Source organism: Rhipicephalus microplus, chromosome 2 (assembly GCF_043290135.1).
Source record: "Rhipicephalus microplus isolate Deutch F79 chromosome 2, USDA_Rmic, whole genome shotgun sequence".
In the NCBI taxonomy this organism is placed as follows: Eukaryota; Metazoa; Arthropoda; class Arachnida; order Ixodida; family Ixodidae; genus Rhipicephalus; species Rhipicephalus microplus.
The window spans coordinates 188,849,540-188,875,760 of NC_134701.1; the positions used below are offsets into that span (position 1 = coordinate 188,849,540).

A 26,221-nucleotide genomic window follows, 5' to 3' on the forward strand; every position below is an offset into this window, starting at 1 on the left:
CGTTCTGTATTGATTGCTACCTTTGCAGCGAATACTGTGCGACCAGCGTGCTCCCCACGTTCTCTCGTTGTGGCTGCATGCAGGACTGCCTCAACTTGTGCCTGCAACGCACCGTCGTGGAGAAGTGCGGCTGCCTCTCCGCGCAGCTGCCGCAACTGCAAAAGTTGGCCAAGAGGTACGGCGCCTGCGGACGACACGGTAGGCTATATTATACTGGCTACGCAAATTTCAGGCATTTGGTTTTGCCTCAAAGTCTGAAGTGCAATACGTTATGTTATCCGCATTTGCCTCTATCCGTTTCATACGCACATATACAGTATTCATAGATTCAAGAGTGAAAAACTTAAACTCGCCTATACCAGATTCATCCCATATACTGTACTTACGGATTAAAAAGTGAAAAACTTGGGCTAAGCACTGGACGCACCTTCGTTTACGGCGTCTACATTTTGTGTCTTATCGGCTTCATTTCGGCTCGAACACTTACCTCAGAGCCCACATTAATTTTAGTGACTGGATCGGCAGTGTCATGATGTGGTTATCACGAGCAATTGCTCATAGTAGTCGTACAAAAAAATTGTGTCGCGTATTAGTTCGTGAGTACTATATTCTGCATGTGTACATGCCCATGACATATGTGAACAAAATCACCATAATAATTGTTGGGGTTTAACCCCTTAAAACAACATATGATTATGAGAGACGTCGTAGGGGAGAACTTCGGAAATTTGGACCACCTGGGGTTTTTTAACGTGCACCTAAATCTATAGATTTAGGTGCAGATTTAGGTGCACGTTATAAGCACACTGATCTCAAGCATTCTGGCTTCCATCGAGAGTGTGGCCGCCGTGGCCGAGATTCGAACCCGCGACCTGCGGGTCAGCCGTCGAGTGGCTAAAATTGTATCTGTGCATTTGATGTCATGAGATGGACAGGTAGGCGCTCGTTGGCGAAGGAACCATCGGAGAAGATACCACAAGATGGGAAACGAGCCAAGGAAGACGGAGGTGCGGTGATTAAACCAAGAAATTAAGATGTAGTACGAAATCAAATTGCGCGAGACAGGCGAACCTGGATGTGATTGACAGAGACGTTTATCATATATAGAATAGGCTGATGACGATGTTCAGGATGATTATTCACGAAAAGCTGTTTCAAGAAGTTCAACTACTCCCGGGACGCGACGCACGTGACTTCAGAAGAGTTCTTATTGAAAGGCTTGAAACTATGAGTACAAATAAAGGAAGACCATTCACAAAGGATTTACGAAAACGAAAGCTTCGACGCACTACTCCATTGTAGAGTAGTGATAGTATGCAGTTACATTATTGCGCTTAATTCGTGACACGAAAAATACAGCAATGCAATGACACGAGAAATGTATTACAAATAAGTTATTGTCACATACTTACACATGCGTGAATAATTATGTCTAAGAGTTTCTAAAATAAACGTTGAAGTCTGCGAGACTACGGGTGATGGACATGTGTTTATTGAAGGTTTCATAGCTTACTGAGAAATAGCTTACTGTGGTAATTGAGGCCAAATAAAGCGTACCGGATCCTTCATTTGACTATCCTGCTCTCTGAATAAGTAAATTAATTAATTGGTATTTGCTTCATGTGGCAACTACAGAGAACAAATGCTTTTATTTATTTGTGGCAACAGTAGAGAGTTTAATTTGTCACTTCATATGTGTATATTTGATTGTGATGTTGATTGATTGATTGCTTGATTGATTGACAACTAGACAACGAAGAGTTCGCTTTTCACAAAACACACACTTTTGTTCTGTTGTGCCAATGGTATACAATGTGTCACATTCATACATGTAAATTGGATGTATGACTGTCTAATTATTAGGCAAACTTGTCTAATAGACTTTGACATGTTTTATGAGATCTGCAGCAATGCCGAGCTACTGCTGATTCTAGAAAATTCAATTCTTTCTCGCACTCTCTCTCTCTCTCTCTCTCTTTTTCACAAAAGAGAATTACTGTAACACGTAGTATCATCAATATTGATCAAACGATATTACTTCTTGCAATGTCATACACACTCGCATATGTTCATGCCTGCGAGTTTCTTATCGCGGTTATCTAATATGGGAAGCCCTATGTGCGAACCAAAAACTGCTGCTTGGAACAAAACTACAAGAAGAACGAGAAGTTCTAGCGCGGATATTTTGCCCATGCTTACGCCATTCCGCGTCTCATTCCAATAATTCCACATGCTTCCGTAAAATTCTTATTGAAGTATATGATAAATGTATGGAATAGGTGTGGACTCCCTAGGGAAATATACGGAATTATTGCAACGGCATACGGAAAGTTTAAATACGAGGAAGCAAACGGCACATCTCTTGTGTTTCAGAGCTCGAGTGCGCGGCTGAGGTGTCCACGAATGAGACGAACATGCAGCTTGAGAAACGCTGTCGGTGCCGCAGCTCCTGCGTGTGAGTGCAACCTTCGTGTTTCGCGTTCTTTTTTTTTTTTTACAGTAAAGGACTAACTTTTGTGTAAAAAGAACACGTAACCGGTGGAACTTGGCGGTCATCTGGTCTTTACAGCGTCACTGAAAATAATCATCGGTGTATCTTTGCGGCATTGTGAGGTAACAAGTGAGTGCTAGAAAAGATAACAACACCGCAAAACTTCATACTAGCCTTTTCGGAGCCTTTCGCACGGTCTTTGTATAGAAAACAGCAGGCTGAACAAACAGTGTACCTGCGTACCAGAAAATAAAGCGTCGAATAAGGGCGGTCATTTGAGTGGACCAGTATACAACGTCCCGAATTCACCGCTTTAACTTCCACTGCGGCAGGCAAATTACTAGACAACGGATAATGCCGCAAAGAGCCGTGCTGAGGTGACCCCGCCGCCGGCAATCATTTAAGCCGTAATGTAGTCATGGCTACATCACTTTCAAACGGCGGCTTTATCCCAATCTTTGGAAGTATTGCCAGCATTTGCATGTAAGATTCTTATGCATGGTCGTGGCCTAATTATTAGCGTTTCTGGCTGATGTGCATGGTGGCAGAGCTGTCAGGGCTTCCATTGCTTCATCAGTTATGAATCACTGAAGTAAAGATGTAGGTAGAAATAGACGGAAAGGCAGGAGGATGAGCCAGCTCTCAAACCGGCTAGCCACCCTGTGCTGAAGAAAGAAAGTAAGAGGAATAAAATATTTTTAAAAAAAGATGTTTGAAGAGACGACACTGCATAAAGTTTGTCTTAGAACGTAGGTGCGCAAGTAGTGCAACAACGTCTTCAACGTCGTTAGGGCTGAGGACAATCGTAGCCAGTGTTCCAAAACTCTTCTTTTCACACAAAGCGTTATTTTCAAGGTCACGGCTGAGCGCATAGGAGTGGGGACGCTCACGTAAAGATGAGCTATTGTTTCACTGCAGTACAGTTATCCAATGACGGGCTGTTGGTAGCTACAACCCGATCAGAAATGAGAAAGCATATGAAGGCGACGTGAAATCACAAGCGTTAGAAGCGTTCTGAAGGACCGACTCGGCAAGGGAGCAGAGCAACACCAGCATAAGCCACGGTCAAGAAGTTTCCGGCGCTTTTCGCGAAGGAAACTTCTGTTTATTAAGCGTGTGCTGGCGCTTAGTGCAGAAAACGGGTGTCGCTACTTGACCGGCATCGTCAATGAAACCATCAATTCGAAGTTAGCACGTTTGTTTTTGTATTTTCGGACTTATGTGTACCCCAGACTCCTAGCAACGTCATTTACAAATAATTAGCCAAGTCTCGAGCATTGAGGATAAGGCAAACTGCGTATTCACAGTCACGTTCTATACAAGTTACAAAAGAACCAACCGCATAGGTCCCATTGTTCGTGTAGTGTGTTGGTTCAGTTCCTTTCTATAGAGACGTTACATTGAAATTCGTCAATTGTGGTGCTTGTTCCTGTCTTTGAGGTGGTATTAGCGTTATTTCTCCTTAGGTACTTGCGTTGATTACAATCATAGTAAGTACAATGAAAAAAAAAGAAGATACGGGAAACTTTTTCCCATAAACAGCGCTTTCGCGAGCTGGATCCGAGGCCGGCGTACTCCCATAAGCAAACAAGTCCTTGCACAGCTGCAAAAGAATCACGTTCATAGTCCCCAAGTGTCCCATGCACCATTTAAGAATGTTTCCGCACCCAGTCATGAGTTTTCCGCATGACAGATCATTTCGTCCCTTGTAGATTAAGTGTGTGCCTGCATAGTATACGACGGCAGCGAATATATATGCTAATCAAACGCAATCTTTTTCTCTTTTTTTTTTCAGAGACGTCACGTACAAGCGCGACGTCACAGTAACAAAGCTCAGAGAGGTAAGCATCCGCTGCATGCACACGAACGTGATGTGCGCCCGTGGAGCATGATCAAAGAAATAATCACGCCTCGCGTCTAAGCACACGAATAAGTGAAAACATTACGCAACTAGGCACAGAAGTACGCGGCCTGTACAAACGACTCGTCCCGACATTTAAAGCTGGTAGATCAATGTGTACAGGCCTAACTAACTATAAACAATGCCTGCGAATTTGAGACACGATGTACCGTTATAAAATTGATTTTTTTTTTCGAGGCAACGTTGAGCATAAAAAAAAGTCGAAGTTCAGAAGACCAAATGGGCTAGACAACCGCTGAAGAAATCGTTTTAAGCTTAGGTGCCTCAGGTTTGGGATACTACCACAGGGATGCCTTTGATGTCGTGTGTAACGTCATTAAAACTACTAAACAAGCACCATTTTTGTGTTGTCTTCAAAATTTCTCGTTATTAAAGTGCGGCGATACCTAATTTCTTTAAAATTGTTCTGATGAGGTTGTTACGGCAAATACGAGGTCAAAAGCTTATTACTACAGTAGTCTTAATTTTATGTAATACGTGTCGTTGCCATTTATTTTTAATATCCTAACATTTTTCGAATAACCTTTCACATTGTGAACTCATTCTTCGCCAATCCCTCAAAGTGGGTACGGGCCATGTTTTTTTTTTTAAGGAAAAACAAGGCGACGTTTGGCATAAATAGTAACGGACAGTATTACAAGAGATGGCAAGCGTGAAAAAAAGAGGCAGAAAGTTAAGTTGCCAGATGACGAGGTTAAGAAGTTTGCGTGGCCTCAGCAAGTACACGACCGGGTTAATTGGAAAAACAAGGGCGTAGTCCAGCTTAACATGGTGGGCACCAAATATTTCTAATGATCCCCCAAAAAAAGATGGTACGAGCTCAATTCACAGAACACACATTTCAAAGATCTGGCACACACAAAAAGTACACTTAGTCCAAAGCGTATTTTCTTCAATAAGGCAAACGTGTGTATGCTTTACCATAGTTTCTGGCTTGATGTATATCTGTGTTTCGCTATCTTCAGTATAGTCAGTGCGCTCAATATAGTCAGTGTATTCAGTGCGCAGATCTCAATCCAGTGACATATAGCGAATAAAAGCGAACCAATTCCGGAGGCAGCACAACAAAGTCAACAAAAAGATTGGCCCCGTATCTGCATGTTACACTGCAAATGTCGTCGAAAGATTATAGTATTGCGTCTAGAGAGAGTGAACAAGACGTTTACTTGATGTTCTGCGCAAGAAAATTGGTTAATGGTATTCCGGAGGTGCTGCGTTATGCCTAGTTCACACTGAAACATCCACTTTCTACAGCGACCGAAATTCCCCTGCCACCAAAACGCAGCGTCGTTTGCACTGGACGCGCCCCGCGCCGCCGAATATGCCATATACTACGGGGCGAACGCGGGATGGATGCGCTGTTACCCGGTTGTTGTCGCGGCTCGCAAACGCTACTACAATATCCGGTGGTGTATACTTCGACGATTCTCGTACGCAAGAAGCAAGAAAAGACAGTACTGCTTACTTTGCTGGCAAGTGGCTGTCTTGTAATGCACGAAGAGCAGAAAAACCACCAACGCCAGCGGCGTTGGTGAGTTCGTTTTGCTCTGCAAGACCGCAACAAGCTCGGTCACGCCAACAGCAAGCTCGGTTACCTCTTTCACGAAATACGGAGGCGAATAAAGTATAAAGTTGGGCATGTTGGTAAGACATAGTTGATCGACGTAGCGCGTTTAGAATCATATGTAGCGCGTTTAGAAACATCCCTCATGATGAGCCGGTAAGACGCCAGAAGCTTGCCGTAGTGCCTAATTTGCATGGAATCTCCCACAACTTGAAAATGGTTCGGGAGCGGGCCAATATAAAAGTGGCGTTTTCTGCCCCGAAAAAGCTCTCGTACTTGTGTATGAAAGTTGTTTCATATGCAAAACCGGGATGCTCTAAAAAGCACTTAACACTGTATGTCACATGCGCGCAATTTGTAATCTATCAGATACCTCTTTCATGCGGTAAATACTACATAGGACAAACTGGCAGGTGCATTAATGACCGGCTCCGCGAACACGCTTGCTACGTAAGAAATGGTCGAGATGGTTTTTTGGCACTACATTGCAGCACGTGTGGCTGCAAACTTTTTCATGGTACAATAATCATAGGAAAAAACAGAAATAAAGTGACAAGGGAGATTATTGAAGCAGAAAAGATTAGTAGATTAGGGCTGAACTGCGCCAGCACTCCTCTCGGTCTTTGTGAAAAAGAATTGTCGTTTTTTGAGATGATAAGTTTTTGCGCATGGCAATTGAGGGTTTTTCATCTGTTTATCTGTTGTCTTCAAATTTCGTGAGCATATATATGTACGCTCCTCGAAATAAAGATTTTGTTGGAAGTAAGCGCTCCATTCTGTCCCTTCCCTTGTCCAATATGTTTCTAAACGCGCTACGTCGATTAACGGAGGCGAAGTAGGCACAGAGTAGGTTAAACTCCCGTTGGTTTCAACATTCAGTTACGTGCACTGCGGAATAACAAGTGAGTAGGGCTTGGCCGCCATTTTTCAAAATTCCTTGACTTGCGCTCCTATTGGTCCGCGGTGACCGATTCGGTGGCAGACGCCGCAAAAATCTGTCCGAGAGCAATCGGCGCGGAGAGGGCCCTTTCGGCAGATCTCGCCGCCGCCGAACCGGATTCGGAGCACTTTCGGCGGCCGGAATGCTCAGTGTGAACGCGGCTTTAGAGTGCCTCGAGCATGCAGCGGAGGCGAACGTGTGCATCAAGTCACGTCACACGTGAGACATGAGCGCTATCTGGCAGTTATCTTGGAAAATTAGGCGCACGGAGTGCGCGCCCGTCACGGAGGCGATAAGGTGTAGAACGCAAGGTGACGGATAGGTGCCACCACCGTGTCAGGACCTTAGTCTTAACAAATCGTTGGAAACACTTGCCTTTTCGTGCAAGCGCTGCATCGTCAGCGCAGCGGGATAAGCGCTACGGTTTTTAGAATTACTTATGTATGTCTTTTCTAGTAAAAAGACACATACAGAATATTGACGTGTTGTTATGGTGACTCAGATATGCCCAATAGTTGCTTTTTAATTGACGATTGCACAAGTGCGAACGATAAACCTTGAGCAATTGGTGGGCTCTGCGGATGGGGTCGGCCATTCATTTGGGGTGTAGTTTGGTGCGTTTTAAAGTGTCTTTAAAGGAGGACATACAAAAATTATATAAACAGACAGACCAAAATTTTTGCGTCGAAGGTCCCCAAGAAGGACTATCGTCTTTACAATTTGCTCTCACGTGAGATTACATGACGTCGACAGCCGCTGTCGGTCTGGTCTGATTTTGTTTTTGTGTTCGCGTTCAAGGAAATAACAATTGATATTTGTTGCAAGTTCGATTTATCTAAACAACAATCATTGCGTGTGACTATTGACCTCATCTTTTCAATTTTATTGCAGGATGTCGTGAGTACTACCGAAAAAGACGGGTATGTCACAAGCTCGCCAGTACCAATACGTGTCATTGTCTTTTTTCATACGTATACCTGTTGAGTAACATAGAACATAATTTTTGTGTATAACCGCTTCATTACATTTATTTATTTATATACATTGTAGAAGTCTCAAATAGCAGCTTTTTGTCAGCGTTACCACTACACTGCTGCTCCCGAGCTCTCAATTCCGGGATATAGCTTCTTTTCTGTCTCGGCGTTGCCTTCCGTGGGTGAGACCGCGTCTGCGTCCATCTTCGTCTGTTGTAGAAAGAAAATGTGAGGCCTTGTCTTGTCTAGTCGCCTAGGATATCTTGGCTCATACCCACGTGGGGGATTGGCCACACTGTACCTCATAATAGATAATTTTTCTTAACAACGCTTCCTAAAAATGAGAAATGTGAGGTCTGAAACGATCTTGTTCTTCATCGTCATCACCCACAGCGCAAAGTAAGCGCGCACAATGATTTACAGATACGTGGCGGGTACCGCGCTTATCAGCAAAATGACAAATGCCATAGTGGCCTAATGGGGGGCGACAAACAAACAAACAGTCTTCCCTACTTCACCAAAGTTACGGTGGTCGTATAGTGATATGACCTGCGTCTATTGTGCTGTGACGGACATACGATTGGCACAAATCTCTGCGGCTTATTTTTGCTCTATGCTACTTCACGTTTCCGCAAGTTTGCGCTTAGCGTATGAGCCTACAACGTGACCATATAGACAAAAGCCTAAGGCAGTCTACGGAACAAATTTTAATTAGTTTAGTTAGGGCTGTAGCGCTAACCTTCACGGCACAAAATTTAAACTACACCCGTGCACATGCTTATATAGTTCAACACGTTTAAAGAAGAGAAACGAAACATTAAATTGTGACGTTTTACTTGTTAAAACATTGACCCCGTATCTGCATGTTTCTGCAAAGGTCGCCGAAAGACGATAGTCTTGCGTGTGGTGAGAGTGAACAAGACATTTATTTGATGTTCTGCGCAAGAAAATCGATAGGTGGTATTCTGGAGGCGCTGAGTTAGAGTGCCTCGAGCGTGCAGAGGAGGCGAATGAGCGCATTAGGTCATGTCACACGTGAGACATGAGCGCCATCTGGCAGTTTTCTTGGAAAACAAAGCGCGTGGCTCTGAGACGGGTGTGCGCGCCCATCTCAGAGGTGATAAGGTGTAGATCGCAAGGTGACGGGTACGTGCCACCACCGTCTCGTCTTAGCAAAACGTTGGAAACACTCGCCTTTTCGTGCAAGCATTGCATGGTCAGCGCAGCGTGATAAGTGCTACGGTCCTTAAAAATTACTTATGTATGTCTTTTCCAGTAAAAGGCGCACATGCAGAATATATACGTGTTGTTATGGTGCCCCAGACACGCGCAATAATTGCTTTTTAATCGAGAAATGCTCAAGTATGAGCGCTGAATCTTTAGCAACATATGTGGGTGCTGCGGATGGGGTCAGCCGCTTCAAGTACCCGATGCCGTTAAGAATGGAGAAACAGACAGACAGACAGACAGCAAGACAGACAGACAGACAGGCCAAAATTTTTGCGTTGAAAGTCCCCAAGAAAGATTTAAAATACAACGTGATTATGAGACACGCCGCAGTGGCAGGTATTCGAATTAATTTTGACCATTGTTATGCCAGCGAGTCCTCGTCAAACGTCCATGCCTCTGAAAAAGGCAATCTGGGTCAAGGCCAGCCTGCAGTCCGCCTGACGCGAACATCTCAATGGCGTGAACACGCGCGGCGCTTCTCTGGCCCACGTGCATTGAGTCAGCTGCGCACGTGACAGCGAGCCGGCATCCTCGTGCCTGGTGGTCTGACGCATGGCGCGGCGGCCCCATTGGCGGAACCTGCCCTGACGACCAGCGGCGCTTCTGATTGGACTTTTTGGTTGGACCCGGTGCAAATAAAAGAAGCCCTGCGGCGCGTCGCGATCGGCGGTCTTATGGAGAGGAGTCCCCGTGTCGGAGAGCCGACATGTGTGTGAGTCGGCGGTCTTAGGCGAAAAGCTGACCTATGTGTTAGAGAGGAGAGCTCGGCTCTTCGAGTCTCTGTCGGCCCCAGTGCCGAAATTGCAACGCCTCTGTATATATGCTGTACATAAACCTTATTTAACTCACCGTCGTCTCGTCCGCTCGTCTTATCAGCTCTGCGCAGAAGCAGTCGCGAGCTGAGAAACATACGCTACCAAACGGCTGGTGACCTTCCCGGCGGAGTTGAAAGCGGTGGCGCCTTCGGGGCCGTGTTGGGAGCCCCCGTCTTTCGCAACAGTGGTGGCTTCGGCGGGATCGGTCCGTCGTTCGCAACAGTGGTGGCAGCGGTGGGATCGGCCGGCGTCAGCGACATCGATGCGGTGAGTGCCTGATGTTTTCCCCTCAGTTCACCAGACTGCTCTAGCTCAGGTTGTAGTAGTTTAGAGAAGGGCTGTGTGAAGCATTATAGTGAGCTTTGATCGTTTCAAGCAAAGTCGAAGTGCTTTGAAACCAAAGTTAATGCGGAGGGGGTAAACACGGGAGAGTGAAAAATTGCTTGCGCGTCTTGCTAGTTGACTTATAGCGGGTACGGCAAGTAAATTGTTAACAGGGGCAAACAGCAAGAGGCTAGTGTGAACGATGGAGAACCTTAAAGTGAAGGAACTCATCGAAATTTGTGAGGAACTCTGCATTACTTTTGGCCGTGCGAAACGAAAGCAAGCGATCCTTGAGATCATGAAGGATGAGGGAGTGTCGGCTGAGGAAGTCGATGAGGCCTGGGTGGATATTAAAGCACGCCGTGAGGAGGCTGAAAGGCGAGAAGTAGAAGCTCGCGAAGAAGCTGAAAGGCGCGAAGCTCGCGAAGAAGCTGAAAGGCGCGAAGCTCGCGAACGTGAAGAAGCTGAAAGGCGCAAAGCTCGCGAAGAAGCTGAAAGGCGCGAACGTCGCGAGGAGGCCGAGAGACAAGAGCGCCTAGAGTTGAAACGACTAGAATTGGCAATCCTACAGTGTTCGCAGGCGCCTAGCGTAGCCTCTCCGACGATTCAGGTCAGCGGTTTTAGAATTCGGGACCAACTGCCACCGTTCATAGTAGGCGAGGACATGGCGAAGTATCTCGTCAAGTTTGAACACGTATGTGAGCGAAACGCTTTGGAGCGGTCTCTTTGGGCGCGGAACCTGCTAGCTCTTCTTCCCGGCGAAGTGTCCGACGCGATAACTTGCTTGTCGAGGGAAGCGTTTGAGAGCTATGACGAGGTTAAGGAAGTGCTCTTGAGACGTTATAAGTTGTCACCCGAGGCTTTCAGGCAAAGGTTCCGGTATGCTGAAAAGGGGAATGAGTCACACGTTGACTTCGCGTTTCGTCTTAAAGCCGATTTAATTGAATGGCTCAAGGGCGAAGGTGTTTATGACGACCGCGATAAAGTGGTGGAATGCGTTGCATTGGAGCAATTCTACCGCTGCATCGAGGATAATGTCAGACTTTGGCTGCAGGACAGACTTGGGGAAGTACAGCTAAACAAGGCAGCAGAGTTAGCTGAGGAGTATTATACTCGCCGAAAGTTGCATAGCAGGGCAGTGCGCGTGGAAAAGGATGAAAGGAAAGAGGGCTTTTCAAAGAAACCTGATCAACGGAGACCCGATCCGCACCGTAATTTCAAAAAGGACCCGTCTCTTACGAAGGACAGTGTAGGGGAAGGGCAAACAGAAGCGGAGAAATCGAGTGAGGTTTCTACCACACAGGCATTTGAATCGGAAAACAAACGGAAGCCGCTAATCTGCTACAACTGCAAAAAGGAAGGGCACATCGCGAGTAACTGTCAGGAAAAGTTTGCCTTCGCAACGATCCGAGAATCAGAAAAAAACATTCGGTTGTTGGAGCCGTATCTCCAAGAAATTAGGGTGAATGAGAAAACGTGCCGAGCACTTGGAGACTCAGCGGCAACCATGGATGTTGTCCATCCTTCATTGGTGTCTCCGGATGACTTCACAGGAGAATGCGCGTGGATCAGGCAGGTCGCCGAGGAGCAGAGTGTTCGCTTACCAATCGCCACGGTTGTCATTAAAGGCCCGTTCGGTGAGCTTCGCACCGAAGCGGCTGTGTCTGCCGCGCTAAATGATCGTTTTTCTTATCTTTTCTCCAACAACTTGGAGCAGCTTCTCAAAGAGCAGGGCAAATCGTTCTTCCCCAACTTAGCGTGCATGGCTCTCACGCGATCGCAAGCACGAAAGCTTTCGCAGGAGCTTGATCTGGTTCAATGCGGTGAACGCTCAGGTGACCTTGTCGGCGGGTCGACGGAACCTCAGAGAGGAAATTTTCCGCGTGAGTCATGTGAGCAGTCACGCGAGCGGCCCGTCGCGGAAGCGGCCGGCGCGGTATGCGTTGGGGGAGACGACATGGCGCCATTGAATCAGAGAGAGGGGGCTGCAACGCTCTCGCCTGTAGCGGAAAGTTGGAGCGAGCTGCCGAGAGTTGATCGAGAGACGCTCATTTGAGAGCAGCGTGAGGACCTCTCGATTGAAGCGCTAGTGGAAAGCCAGGTTGAAACGCTAGTGGAAAGCCAGATTGAGGCGCTAGTGGAAAGCCACAAAAACGCAGCACAAGTGCTGTCGAAGGAGCACTACGAGAAATCGGTGAAGAAGCGCGTTTTTGAAGTTGATAATCAGGTAATGCTGCTGCAGCCGTTCAAAAAGAACAAGCTTCAGGTTGATTGGGAAGGGCCCGCCAAAGTATTATCGAAGCCTTGCGATACAAATTATGAAGTGAAATTAGGAAGGCGGCCGGACAAAATTTACAACTTGATGAAACCATACGTTCAACATCAAGCGGTCGTAAATCGGTTGTTGAATGCTTCAAAGGAAGAGGAAGCAGAAATTTTGAGTTCTAGTGAGGTAATTGAAGGGGGATCGAAAGTAATCCGGGAGCAGATAAACCTAGAGCCTAGCTTAAGTGAAGGAGGACCTGAGAAAGAGGACCTGAGAAAGATTGTTTCCGAGCTTGGGTATGTGTTGTCGGACCGTCCCGGAGACACGACGGTGATCGAACACGATATCGAGCTAAGCGGTGAGGAGTCAATCAGTAGCAAGTCGTATCGTTGTTCCCCTGTGCAACGTCGCAAGTGTGAGCCGCTCTTGGTGCCGCATAGGTATTGTCGCCTAAAAGTGGCCGGTTACTGAGGTGGAGCATGTTGCTCCACAGCGCAACTTTGACGTTCGCTAAAGAAAAAAAAGGAAAGGTAAATGTTAATGCAGGTGCATTGAGCAGTGCGTTCCAGCTAGTAACTTCTCAACCTTTCGGTTTCTGGCTGGCGATTCGGGGCAAAATTTTGACCTCATCACGACCTTAGCTGAGCGCTCTCGTTTAGAGTGATCTCAAGGGGCCAGCTTTGTGTGGTATTCTACTCCGTTACGTTGTTGTAAGTGTGAAAAATTCAAGTTCTTACTTTAAGAGTCTTGTGTCCCACATGTGCCTCTTGATGTAGAGGGAACAAAATTCCAATAGACACGTAGATAGGTATATGTTGTACTATACTTTGTCTGGTGTTCTGTCGGGTGACCGAGGGCACTTGCTTGTGTCGTGTGTTGTCTGTTGTCGATCCGTTCTTGGCAAGTTGCAGAACCATCGACAAGTGCTGAAACCGAAGATGGTCAGAAGAGACGAGTGAAGCTGGTCGACAAGTTGTGGCGACAAGCCAGTGGAGCTGGGATCCGTCGTCAAAAATTGGACGTGTTCCCGGAACAGTCTGGAGCTGTATTCTCCCCATGGCCCTGGAGGTGAACCGGGAGGAACCTGGCGAACGAGCGCACCTGACATCCGAGCCCCGTGGAAGCAGCTCGTCTTTCCGGTGCATTGTCTGGCGGCGGGGGTGCTGTTATGCCAGCGAGTCCTCGTCAAACGTCCGTGCCTCTGAAAAAGGCAATCTGGGTCAAGGCCAGCCCGCAGTCCGCCTGACGCGAACATCTCAACGGCGTGAACACGCGTGGCGCTTCTCTGGCCCACGTGCATTGAGTCAGCTGCGCACGTGACAGCGAGCCGGCGTCCTCGTGCCTGGTGGTCTGACGCATGGCGCGGCGGCCCCATTGGCGGAACCTGCCCTGACGACCAGCGGCGCTTCTGATTGGACTTTTTGGTTGGACCCGGTGCAAATAAAAGAAGCCCTGCGGCGCGTCGCGATCGGCGGTCCTATGGAGAGGAGTTTCCGTGTCGGAGAGCCGACATGTGTGTGAGTCGGCGGTCTTAGGCGAAAAGCTGACCTATGTGTTAGAGAGGAGAGCTCGGCTCTTCGAGTCTCTGTCGGCCCCAGTGCCGAAATTGCAACGCCTCTGTATATATGCTGTACATAAACCTTATTTAACTCACCGTCGTCTCGTCCGCTCGTCTTATCAGCTCTGCGCAGAAGCAGTCGCGAGCTGAGAAACATACGCTACCAAACGGCTGGTGACCTTCCCGGCGGAGTTGAAAGCGGTGGCGCCTTCGGGGCCGTGTTGGGAGCCCCCGTCTTTAGCAACAGTGGTGGCTTCGGCGGGATCGGTCCGTCGTTCGCAACACCATCCGAATGGAAGCGCACGGCGATTATGTTGTTGTTGTTGTTGTTGTTGTTGTTGTTGTTGTTGTTCGCCTCCAGTTAAAACGTGATCGTCGTGGCTGCGAATTGAGCATACTCTGGGTAAGCAGCGCAAAATATTACAGTAAGCTTACTACGACGGATATTCTTGGTTTTCAGAAAATAAAATGTACTGCAGTGGAGGTTTAAAGATTATTTTGACGTTGAACAACAAAAGAACTGTAAAGAAGACGGAAAAGTGGTCGCATTTGTTTAATGCTCATTGTGAAAATTCAGTAACACTGCGCAACTTTTTCGCCTACCTGTGACACACGGTGACCGTTGGCGTGCACCATAGAGGCTGCTTTTAATCGAACTCTGCAGCAGCTAAAACACATACTGCTTGAGAGGAAGCGCAAGAGGACTTCCTACTTTTCATTCGGCCATAAACAAAACCGGATGCTTATATCTGCTGTCATTATACAGTTTACGCTGAAGTCAGGGAAGATGGAAGCTTTCGATGAAAAATACGTATACGGGAAATGTTGTGGGCTGGAACCAACATCTCGACGATCCGACTTCTCTTCTTCGAAGCTGCAACAACTCTTTTACGCTGCGGCACGAGCTGGGTGTGCCATACAGTGACCGATGAAGGTCGAGCTTCTTCAATTGAGTTTTATTATTTCATCACAATACATTGTGATAGGAGGTGAAGAGAAAAGCCATCTGAATGACTTGAAAGACTCATTCGCCCCGTACAAAGACAGCAGCTAAGTTTCAGGCATGCTCCTAACAGTGTGGCGCTTAAACACTGATATTGACATTCTAAATATTCTACTGTAACATTGTAACACTTAACAATGACATTTGTAAGGTGCATTTATATAAAGTCAGGATATTTTAGGCAAAGAGCCAAAGTTTTAAAAAATCACACAAATCAAACAATTTTGCATCGCACATGTAAATTTGCTTATAGCTGCAATCATTTAATAAAAGTTCTGCATGTGTCGAGTTCTTAGCATACAAACTAAGGCTTGTACAGCGCCATCTCAATATGGCTAGCTAAACCAAAATTAGTCCTTGCTACGTAAGCAACAACTCCTAGCTCGCATGTGCCTTAGAAACTGTATAAATGTACAGAAACGGTGTGGAAACCGCAGGCACAGAGCAGCGCTATTGGCAAAGGTTCACGTGTGGCGCAGTGCCTATTCCTGACATCTTTCTGGCGGCATGCGGGCAAGCTCTGTGGAGATCCTTACGTGACTGGCGTGTCGTGCGAATTTGTAGATACGTCAACGACGTTTTTCACTATGTACAACGCATTAACCAGCAGCTGGGCTGCTTGCATGGCTGTTGTAGCAAACGCGCCAGGTTCCAGTCCTGGACGGCCTGACACGTTTTACGCGGTCGTCGTCATCCTATAGTGGTAGTGTCTGGAGTTCACAGGCCATTGTGCAATCGAGTACAAGCGCAATAGGTATCCTAGCATAAGAGTATACCTCTATGAGCCTCGGGAAATTCGAGCTTAAGAAGATGACATTGCCCTTTTTTTTGCGTTGATAAACACGGTGATTAAGAAGCAGTGAACACCACTTTACGTTTCTGTGAAGTCGCTGGTGCCAGCATAAATTTTGATGAAAGCAGAGAATTCTGGCTAGGCATGTGGACCCAAACTCATTCCGTCTTCTATTGGAATATCTATTGAAATGCGACTTCTATGTGATAACTTAGTGTGCCTCTCAATAACTATCGTAACAGCGGCCCACATTGGACCTCTGCGATAACTAAGATCCTCCGAAAGGTGGCAACATGGCACGGACGAGACATTTACATTTTTGCGAGAGCGAAAGCGTGCATTATATTCTTAGCATCAAAGCTAATTCGTGTTCTGCAGGTGTCGCACTGCTCTCGTGAGCACATTCAAGCTTTTAACAGGATATTTGCCAGTTTTATTTGGTGCTCTTCATGGGAACCCATGAAGAGAGGCAACCTTTTTCTTCCGCTTGAAAAGAGTGGCCTTCGCCTATTGCATTTGTTTGTGTGACAGTTGTGTTGCATTTTTTTTTACCTCGGGGACGTGTTACACTCCTTTTCTTTAGCGGTCCTTCGAAATCGTCTGTTACCACGCTCCTTTTCTTTATTTCGCAACAGGCGTTGCTAAGGGATCACAGTTGTGGGGATTCCTAAAGAAATTGTTGATACTGTCAATTTTTTTTGAAAGCCAGATTTAGTTTAGCATATTTGTATAATAAGGGCAGAACAACATTAAGCGCTGAACTTGTGAATAACCTTTTTTCGGAACTTGTTTATAGACTTCCATATTCACACTTGCCTGGTCACAATGTGTAATTTCGTGTACGTAGAATGTGGATATCTTTTGCAGCAAAAACATTTTCCTTTAAACTGCACACCTCCGCTCTACAAGTGGAGAGGTGGTTCAAAGAAAAATCTATATATGCCCTGGACAGTAAGTTGTAGACATTGCAAACAACCTGAAACGATGGAGCATTGTTTCATTCATTGTAGTCGGGCATTTTATTTTTGGGACATTCTAAACAGAACGATCAGAAAAGAACTTTTATTAACAGCTCTTGGTATTGGGTTTATCCCTTTCTAAAATAGCCTGACTGATAACACTCCATATGATCTGTTTATGTTGTTGGGACTTTATTCACTATATGGGAAAGTCGCATGATTGACAGACACGCCAAGCCACCACAGTCTACGTGGTCTGTCTTCCGAAAAGAATACCGCCCAAGTGCACAATGTAGTTGATATTTTTGACCATGTTCCGGAGTGGCTTCCCCTTCTTGACGTTTGTGTGTGTTTGTCTGACTTCTGATGAATTATAATGGAGGTAGTTCACAATTCCTGGTGCTGATATTATGCTTTAAGGAAGAAGTTTGTTTTGTGGCCTAGTTGCTATTGCACCGCACACTTGGTTCGACGCAACCAAAAGGTGGCTGGTTCGACTCCTCACTGCAAAACTTTTTTATGGCTTTTTTCTTTACTATCTGTTGGTATATATTTTGAAGTCATGTCCGTGACAGAAATACGTCAGCGAATCTATGGTGAACCCCGGCATAAAACACTTTCATGTTACAATAAGGTAATCGCCTTTTTTTTTTAACGACTGAGTCAAGAACTGCCTGCTCTCCATTGCGAAAACAGTATTTTTAAAATCCGCACAGCTCACATCAAACAATCTTACCCCAATATTTATAATTAATGTTATAAACTGTTGCTTATGTCAACGAGTAAGAGCACCAGAAATAGGAAGAGATAAAGAAGCAGGCCCATAGTTGCCTCGTAAAAGTGACACCACGTCCACCTGCGGGTCTCGTAAAACGTATGCACTCATATCTCACAAAATCAAATCACGTGAACGCACAAACGCATTCGCATATTACATGGAAACACACATGTCTTTAAAGCTGATTGGTGTCCGCCTCAGTGGAACAGCGGCTCATCTGCTCACCCGAAGGTCACAGGATCTATCTTGGCCGTGGCGGTGGCATTTCGATGGAGATGAAATGGTGAAGGCCGGTGTACTGCGCCATGTCAGTGCGTGTTAAAGAACACCACATAATTAAAATTTTCAGATCCCTCCACTACGGCATCTCCCATATAATCATATAGTGGTTTTGGGAAGTACAACCCCAGGCAGTATTACGATCGGGGCCTATACCTTCATGTACGTTCATATATGGGAGCGCGGAGGGTTTCAGAGTAGCCCCTCGTTTATGTATGGATCCAGTAATGATTCCACTGCTGTTCCTCTTTGCAGGCCACCGGCTCGTCTGGTCCTGTACTTCGACTCGCTCACCTATGAGCACATTAGATCGGTCCCAAAATACGATGTGAGTGGCACTTAGTGCATACCCCCACATCCTCTGAAGTGTACCGTCTAGTTATCTGACATGCTTATTCGGGGCAAGCGAGCAACGTCCAGTGGCACAGTCAAAATGAACGTCCGAATATCCGACTGAACACCTCAGGCATTTGGGCGCGTATTCAGATATGGGAAACACCGCAGGATAAGACAAGGGGAATGCTGCCGCAATTCGAAGCTCGAGTTAAATGCCTGAGGCCACGTAGACAGAAGCAAATATATTCGCTAAGGCGTTAGGCATGTGTGTGCTGCAACGAAGTTACGAAGTACACAACGCATTCTAATGCATCAAAATTTAATATAACAAGCTATCAGTTATAGCGAATTGAATACGAGCATTGATTGGTCCCTACCCATTTCAATGATATTTCTTCTTTTTACAACAAAACTTATTATGTAAACTCCATCACTCTGTGCAATTGTGCAGCCTCGGAGCCCACCGCAGGTTTGCGAAACGTGTTTAGCAGCTTTAAGTTCATTGTTGCAATTACTTCCTGGTTATTTCTGTTAATTATATTATTTTATACCTGGTCCTACATTCTAACCCGGTTTTGAGCATTGATAGTCTTGTTGTGGCCTGCATTGAGTGCTTCAATGACGCCACCTGACAAGCGTGAATGAACAAGCCGGATGGGTGGACAACGTCCGTTTTTTTTTTTACTCAGCAAAAAGCATTAGATCAGATAGCTCAGGCAGAAGCTTTTGCTATCTGACCTAATGATGCTCTACACCTTGACGTAAGTAAGTCACACTGCCGCTTACGCCTTTGCCTAAAACGACTAGATGTTGAAAACATTCTTTTTTTTTGGGGGGGGGAGGGAGGAGCGGTGTATTTACCCCCTCCCACTCCCAACGAAGATTTTGTGCAGAAAACGTGTTTTTACACTGCCTCTTGGATCGGAGGCATGCATGGTAATCTTCGTACACTTGGCGTGGTCTTGCAATGCCTTCGAGATCGGTCCACTTTTGAATAAACGGCGATGTCATGCGATCGCTTCATCATGTCACGTGACATTATGTGGCGTGCACGAAGTCGTCATGGGGCGGCGTCATCACATGATGATTGTAACATTTTTTAATCACTCGTATTGACGCCGACGTTCCCTTTCCCCGTTTGATATGGCATCTAAGGCCTTCATAAAATCATCCTCCTTGCATACATTCACAGGAGACCCGTGTGCTCAGCAACCTGGGTGGTATCAGCGGCATGTACCTGGGCCTGTCCTTCTTCGTTCTTTTCCAAGTGCTTGATATTCTGGTCGTCGGGGCGCTGCGGCTGAGGAAAACGCTGCGCTGGGACGCGCGCGAGCGCCGCCTGGTCGTGCACGCAAGTACCCGCTCACAAGAAGACGTCCAAACCATCTCGTAGAACTGACCGGCACTCAACAGCAGAAGGCGTGGCCTCCGCGATGCGTTCCGTTGCGCTCTGCCGCAGCTGAGGCCACGCAGAGAAATTTCCAGAATTTGAGCTTTGAAATTGGCACTAAAGAGAAAAGCATGGTGTCTCGCGTGAGCAAATTTTGATTTTGAAAATTCCGAAAAGCTCAACTGTTTTGTGAGAAGACGCTCAGTAAGCAAGAAAACGCGCGAAAGGTATATAAATCCCTGGAATAATTCTTTTTCTTCCCTAAGTGCCGGCAACGATTGAGGCGCCACAGACGAATCTTATTGGTTAGTGCTCGTTTTCAGTAGCCATGTTCTTCCTGACGCTCTTCCAGCACCTGGTGAAACGCGTTCCCCGCTCGCATCGCGTTCGGATATTGTCCGATGAAAGATGCCTGGCTATTGTACTTAGACCATTAGACGTGCTTGCCCACCAACACTTCAGCCTCGGCTGGCCCGTTCGGCAGCTTCACTCGTTTTGGCACTCCTAACGCCGCAAAGCTACCAGATGCCACACAGCCCAATGGCTCTGCACCACCAGCAGCACCTGGAAAGGAGAAACAAAACAAAATTGTAAATGTTCCACGCTTAAAAGAAAATGGCGGCAGAAACCGGCTGCGCGCGAGAGGATCGGAAGAGGCGGTTGTCGCTACCTCGGAGACAGGAAACAATCTAGGGATTTTAGTAATTACGGCTGGCGATCCTGATTTCGCACCAGCTCGCCGTAACATCACAGATTTTGACGGCATCTGCTTGGGCCTTCACATGATTATATATGGGTAAAAATAATTTACATTGAGTTCTCGGGCACCCTAATCCCGAATACTTATTACATATATAACTTCAGTGTGTTTTGGGAACCAATTTTGCCAAAATACGCAAACTTTGGCATTCGTGACGTCAGAGTGGCGTTCGCGCGCTGTTGCTCTAACGCGAAGTTCAGTCATGAAACTTCAACCTGCGTCTCTTCGTCTCATAGTTACACTGTGATGACGAAATAATGTAAAAAGAACTCTAGAAAAAAACTTGTTTTTTTCATTTGGAAACATTTTAAACTTTGTTTAAAATGTTTCATTTCAATACTTCTTTAAGAAGCCGCACTCAAATCATGGACCTAAATAAAAATTAAAAGAAAAATAAAACAACTGTGTCCCCTGTGGCAGCGATTGCATCTCAAGTAAAAATTAAGGCAATTTCCCACTAGCGGCGCGAAGCTTGAAGAAATGCCCCTCTCGTTCTTTTTCTCTTTTTGTCTCTTTTCCAGTTTTCAGATATATATATATATATATATATATATATATATATATATATATATATATATATATATATATATATATATATATATATATATATATATGTGTGTGTGTGTGTGTGTGTGTGTGTGTGTGTGTGTGTGTGTGTGTGTGTGTGTGTGTGTGTGTGTGTGTGTGTGTGTGTGTGTGTGTGTGTGTGAGTGTGTATGTATGTGTGTGTGTGTGTGACGGAAGAAGGAAGGGATTGCTAGAAGAAGTAGATGAGGAAGAAGTGAGAATGGAATAAACATGGCGTATAAGCCAAGCCACGTCTCCCATTCATCATAGCGTCACACGAGTCAACTTCATACGTTTGTTCTGGTGTGCCGCAAGGGAGTGTTCTCAGTCCACTGCTTTTTCTTATTTATAATAATGACTTACCAAGTAATTTATCCTCACAAGTGTGCATTTTCGCTGATGACAGTATAATTTACCGAGCAATAACTAGTACTTGTGAGCACATAGTAATCCAAAATGACCTCGACCTCATCAGCAATCGGTGTAATAGTTGGCTATGTCCCTTAATTCAAGTAAATGTAATGTCCTTCTCTCGCAAACATTCTAACTCTGAGTTTTCTTACTTTATTATTGGCAATACCGTATCTTGTGTTGACTCGTTTAAATATTTAAGTGTAAACTTCACATCTAACCTTTCGTGGACTACCCACATCACCAACATCTGCAGTGACGCCTCACGATCATTAGGCTACATACGCCGCAATCTACGTAAGACGCCCACAAATATACGTGCTTTAGCTCACGTAACATTTGTTCGCCCTCAGCTAGAATTCGCTTCCGCAGTTTGGTCCCCTCATTACAGCTATTTAACTAACATGCTGGAATCAATCCAGAATAGAGCCGCTAGATTCATCTCACAAAACTACGCTCTTTTGCAAGCATAACACAAATTAAAAAAAAAACGTATCACTTTCCCTTTTGAGCAGCCGACGTGATCAAAAGCTCCTTTCATTATTTCATAAATACGTACATGAAACAAGACAATTATCATTGACATTGCAAACATCTGCATTCACATCAAAGAGACTAAATAATCATCGTTCATTCACACGCATATACGGTAAAACATGCATTTTTAACTCATCTGCACTCCCCCTTGTCATCCGCATGTGGAACGGCCTTCCAGGTGAAATCGTAGCTGAACGCAATCGGGAAAAATTCCGGCACCTTCTACTCACTCATTTCCAGGATTAACTGCTCGTTTTATTCATATCGAAATCGGCACCTACGCGTTTATTCGCTACTAGTATCTCGCTTTTTTTATCTTACTTTAAACTTCTTTTGTTTGATGGTTTGAATACTATCATGCCATTCAGTTCTGTTGTGTTTTATTCAGTGATGTTTTATTTTGAATAATGTAAAGTCTTTTCACAATTTGTGCTTGTTTTTTTAACTTGTTTTACGTCATTATCTCACGCGTATACTCATCTGATGTTTATTGCCGTTGTATTCCTCTTGAAATTATTAGTAATATTTTCTCATTGTTATTCCTGTTAGGACTTTCATAATAATTGACAATTAGTTCATGTTATTGTTTGTATGGAAATTGTATGAATTCGTGTATGTATTTCTTTTATGCTCCACTTACACAGTGCCCTGTTTGGTCTGTAAGGTATCTTAAATAAATAAATAAATAAATAAATAAATAAATAAATAAATAAACAGGATGAAGACCTACCAGCCCCTTCATCAGTCGCTCATCTACGCGACTGATCATCAGTCGCTGATCTACGTGACACCCTGAGCATTCATGGACTACCGTACAAGCGCCTAGCGTTACGCATCGACCAGCATCATGTCAGAAGCATCTACTGACCTTCCGCTCCGCAAGTACACTGGAGCAGCAGACGATAGACCCTACAAGGCTGGTTCGACCTGTTCGAGCTCCACGCTACCGCTGCATCTTGGTCGGAACTGGAGATGGTTACGAACTTCAGCGACTACGCCACCGGTGAGGCATTTAAGTTTTACTTGACCCACATATTCGAGAACGACGAGTCATGGAAAAAAATCAAAGAGGAAAAGAGGAGATGATTACCCGTTTTAATGACCATGACCAAGACCTACTCATTGCCAACCATATAGAGACAACCGCACACTGTCGTATATTTCCTAAGCAGTCCTCAACCATTAGAAAGCCCAGCGCGAATCGACAACTGCCTCAAGATGAAGTGGCACATGAGTTGACTTACAGAAGGCCATGCGTATATTGGGGAAAACTCAACCGTCAAGCGCGCCTCCCTTCTGTGGAATAGTCAGCATTTCCGAAGTCATCGCTTCAGCATACGACACGAGACGTTGCTCAACCACCTCATGCCCTTCACTCTTCGTCTCGCATACGTGGTCCACCACCTGTGTTTTCGCCACGCGGTTCTTCAAGCGCTTTTAACGTTCACCACTTGCCTTTTAAAGACGCCGTATTCATGGTAGATGACCTGACCCATCGTAAAAATACCCTGCCAAGCCATTCTTCTTCCGTACGGTTTCATGCATCACCGTCCGGTGCACACTCCCTCGAGAGTCTAAACAACGTCGCACACTACCTGGCGCAAGAACTACTCGCAGTGAACAGTGAAAAAGAAGCCCCTAAAGAGCTTCGTGTCCTTTCTATGGCACCGCAAACTTGCCAAAATCTGCTCGTACACAGTTATCTTTCGGAAGCGCCCGTATAATAAAACCCGTCACCGAAGCCTCTGAAGAGCACGCTAGCAATGATGACGCATTACCAACTATGCCCAGCAAGCAAGACACCTGTTGACCATTCATCAGCTGTCTACAGGACGCGTCAAACACCGAAGGAAATGAATGCCCAAATCCAGAAAGGGCGCCACTACAGCCATCTCCTGAGCAGCCTCAGCAAAGCAAGCAAAGCCATGTTCACAAACTCACGCTACAACGAGAGAGACTGCAACGAGGGCATCGATGAACCCAAAATTCGATGGAAGCGCACTCACCAATTGAAGAACATCGGAAAATAAGATTTCTAATTCAAGACATCAGGCACTTTCACACAAAGAAAAGTCACCAAAGACACTCCCTGCACTTGCTATTACACCAACTGCACCACCACAAAAAACGCCGAGAAAGACGCAGAGGCACTGCTTGCACACCGCAAGCAATCAGGCACTTCATCACAGTCTGTCAAAAAGCACGAAAGCAAGAAGCACCGGAATTGCACCATTCACGACGAAATATACAACCACGACGACATACGAGCCACCGATGCAACACTGCGTTCCAACCTTGCTTAGTCCCCAAAACAGTTCAAGCAGTATTGTCAGTATACATGCGTAGCGCACCCTGTCCGGAACGCAACAGTCAAGCTCGTCCGCCAGAGTCGTCATAAAAATCACCGGACTGCTTCCTCTGCCTTGAAGATTTAGTGAGATTGTGGAACACCGTCGGGACGTGAAACTGCGAATTGGGCCATAATTTTGTTTATTCTCTTCTTCATTTTGTTTCAGTTTGTAAGCGGTGCCGCGGTGCCATCTTTCGGGGGGAAGGGAATTCTGTGACGCAAGAAGGCAGGGATGGTTAGGAGAAGTAGATGAGGAAGAAGTGAGAATGGAATAAACATGGCGTATGAGCCAAGCCACGTCTCTCATTCATTATATATATATATATATATATATATATATATATATATATATATATATATATATATATATATATATATATATATACATATTTATCTTACTGCATATTACTATATTGTATATATATTGTATATATATAATGCTGCAGATGCATGGTGTACCACCTTTCGGGAGTTTCTCATCCACCAAACGGACGACTGCGTCGTCAACTCCTGCACTTTAAGCTGGACAATGGGGTTCTCTACCGCCACGTCTACCACCCTGACAGTCAGCGCTGGGTTCCTGTACTGCCACGCTCTCTTCGACATCAGGTGCTCGAAGCCTTCCACGACGACTTGACTGCTGGTCATCTTGGTTTAAAAAAAAACTCTTGACCACATTCGATGTCGTTATTACTGGCCTGGCCTTTCTTCTAGTGTAGCGCGGTACGTCGGTTCCTGCTACCCATGCCAGCATCGTAAACTCCCCACGTCTGCACCTGTTGGACCTCTACAGCCACTTCCGTGCCCTTCAATGCCTTTCGAAGTTGTAGGTGTTGACCTTTACGGGCCTCCCCCCGTCACATCTGCTGGCAAACGATGGATAGTGACCGCCGTGGGCCACCTGACACGCTACGCTGAGACTTCCTCTGTTATTACCGGCTCAGCTGTGGAAGTTGCAGACTTTATTCTTCACGCCATAATCCTGCGTCATGGGGCTGCTCGTGTACTGCTTAGTGATCGCGGCAAAGTGTTCCTGTCACAAATGGTAAATGAAGTACTGCGCGTTTGTGGAACTACTCACAAGACAGCTTCAAGCTATCACCCTCAGACAAATGGTCTCACAGAAAGATTTCACCGAACCCTTGCAGACATGATAGCCGTTTACGTCCAACCGACCACTAAAACTGGGATACTCTTTTACCATTCCTGACATTCGCTTACAACACCGCCGTTCAGCGAACAACTTGCTGCTCACCGTTTTACCTCGTGTACGGACGCACCCCGACTACCTTTCTCGACGTCTCCATCTTTAGCAGCCATGGGAATTCATGTCAGTCTTCTAGCGAAGAATACATTTCTCGCCTGGCCCAGTCTCGCCATCAGGCTCGCATCAATACTGAAGCGAGACAGCACGAGCGGAAGGAGGAGGAGGTAAAACTTTATTAGACCAAGGGATTTGGGCACTTACGTCCCAGGGTCCCCGCACAACCCCACTGCGCTATGGGTTCATGAGTTCATGCAGTTCCATGACGTGGGCGGCCCGGTCAGTGGCGATTTTCTGCTTGGCCGGGTCCGTCGAGCGCAGCAAGGTCTCCCATTCCTCCTATGTGGTCAGTGGCTCCGGGCCCCGCGGGGGAGGGTCCGCCGGGCATTCCATGAGAATGTGGGTAAGGGTAGCGTAGGGGTGAGTGCATTGAGCACAGGACGGGGCGTACGCTCCCGGATAAATGCGGAAAAAAATAGGGGGAGGGAAGGGTGCGGGTCTGAAGGCGACGCCATAATATTTGGAGAAAAATTTTGAGGGATCGGTGGGGTGGTAGGTATAGCTGGCGCTCGGCACGATATGACTGGGTGAAAGATCATCTATGACGAATCCCACCGCGTTGTGTCTTTCCAACCCGGTGACGAGGTGCTGCTTTTGACACCTATTCGCACTCCTGGTCTCTGTGACAAATTCCAACCACGCTTCATCGGG

The 26,221-nt window shown here is 46.0% G+C and overlaps 1 protein-coding gene across 1 annotated transcript in view; it reads left to right on the forward strand.

Moving 5' to 3' along the window:
• The window catches only part of LOC142792988 (acid-sensing ion channel 3-like), a 31,484-nt gene extending 11,860 nt beyond the window's left edge, over window positions 1–19,624 (forward strand). Inside the window, exons 6-8 of the mRNA XM_075885722.1 lie at window positions 84–175; window positions 18,151–18,223; window positions 19,424–19,624. Coding sequence (XP_075741837.1) covers window positions 84–175; window positions 18,151–18,223; window positions 19,424–19,624 — 366 coding nt within the window. The remainder of the gene's footprint in view (window positions 1–83; window positions 176–18,150; window positions 18,224–19,423) is intronic.
• The last annotated feature ends 6,597 nt before the right edge of the window (window positions 19,625–26,221 follow it).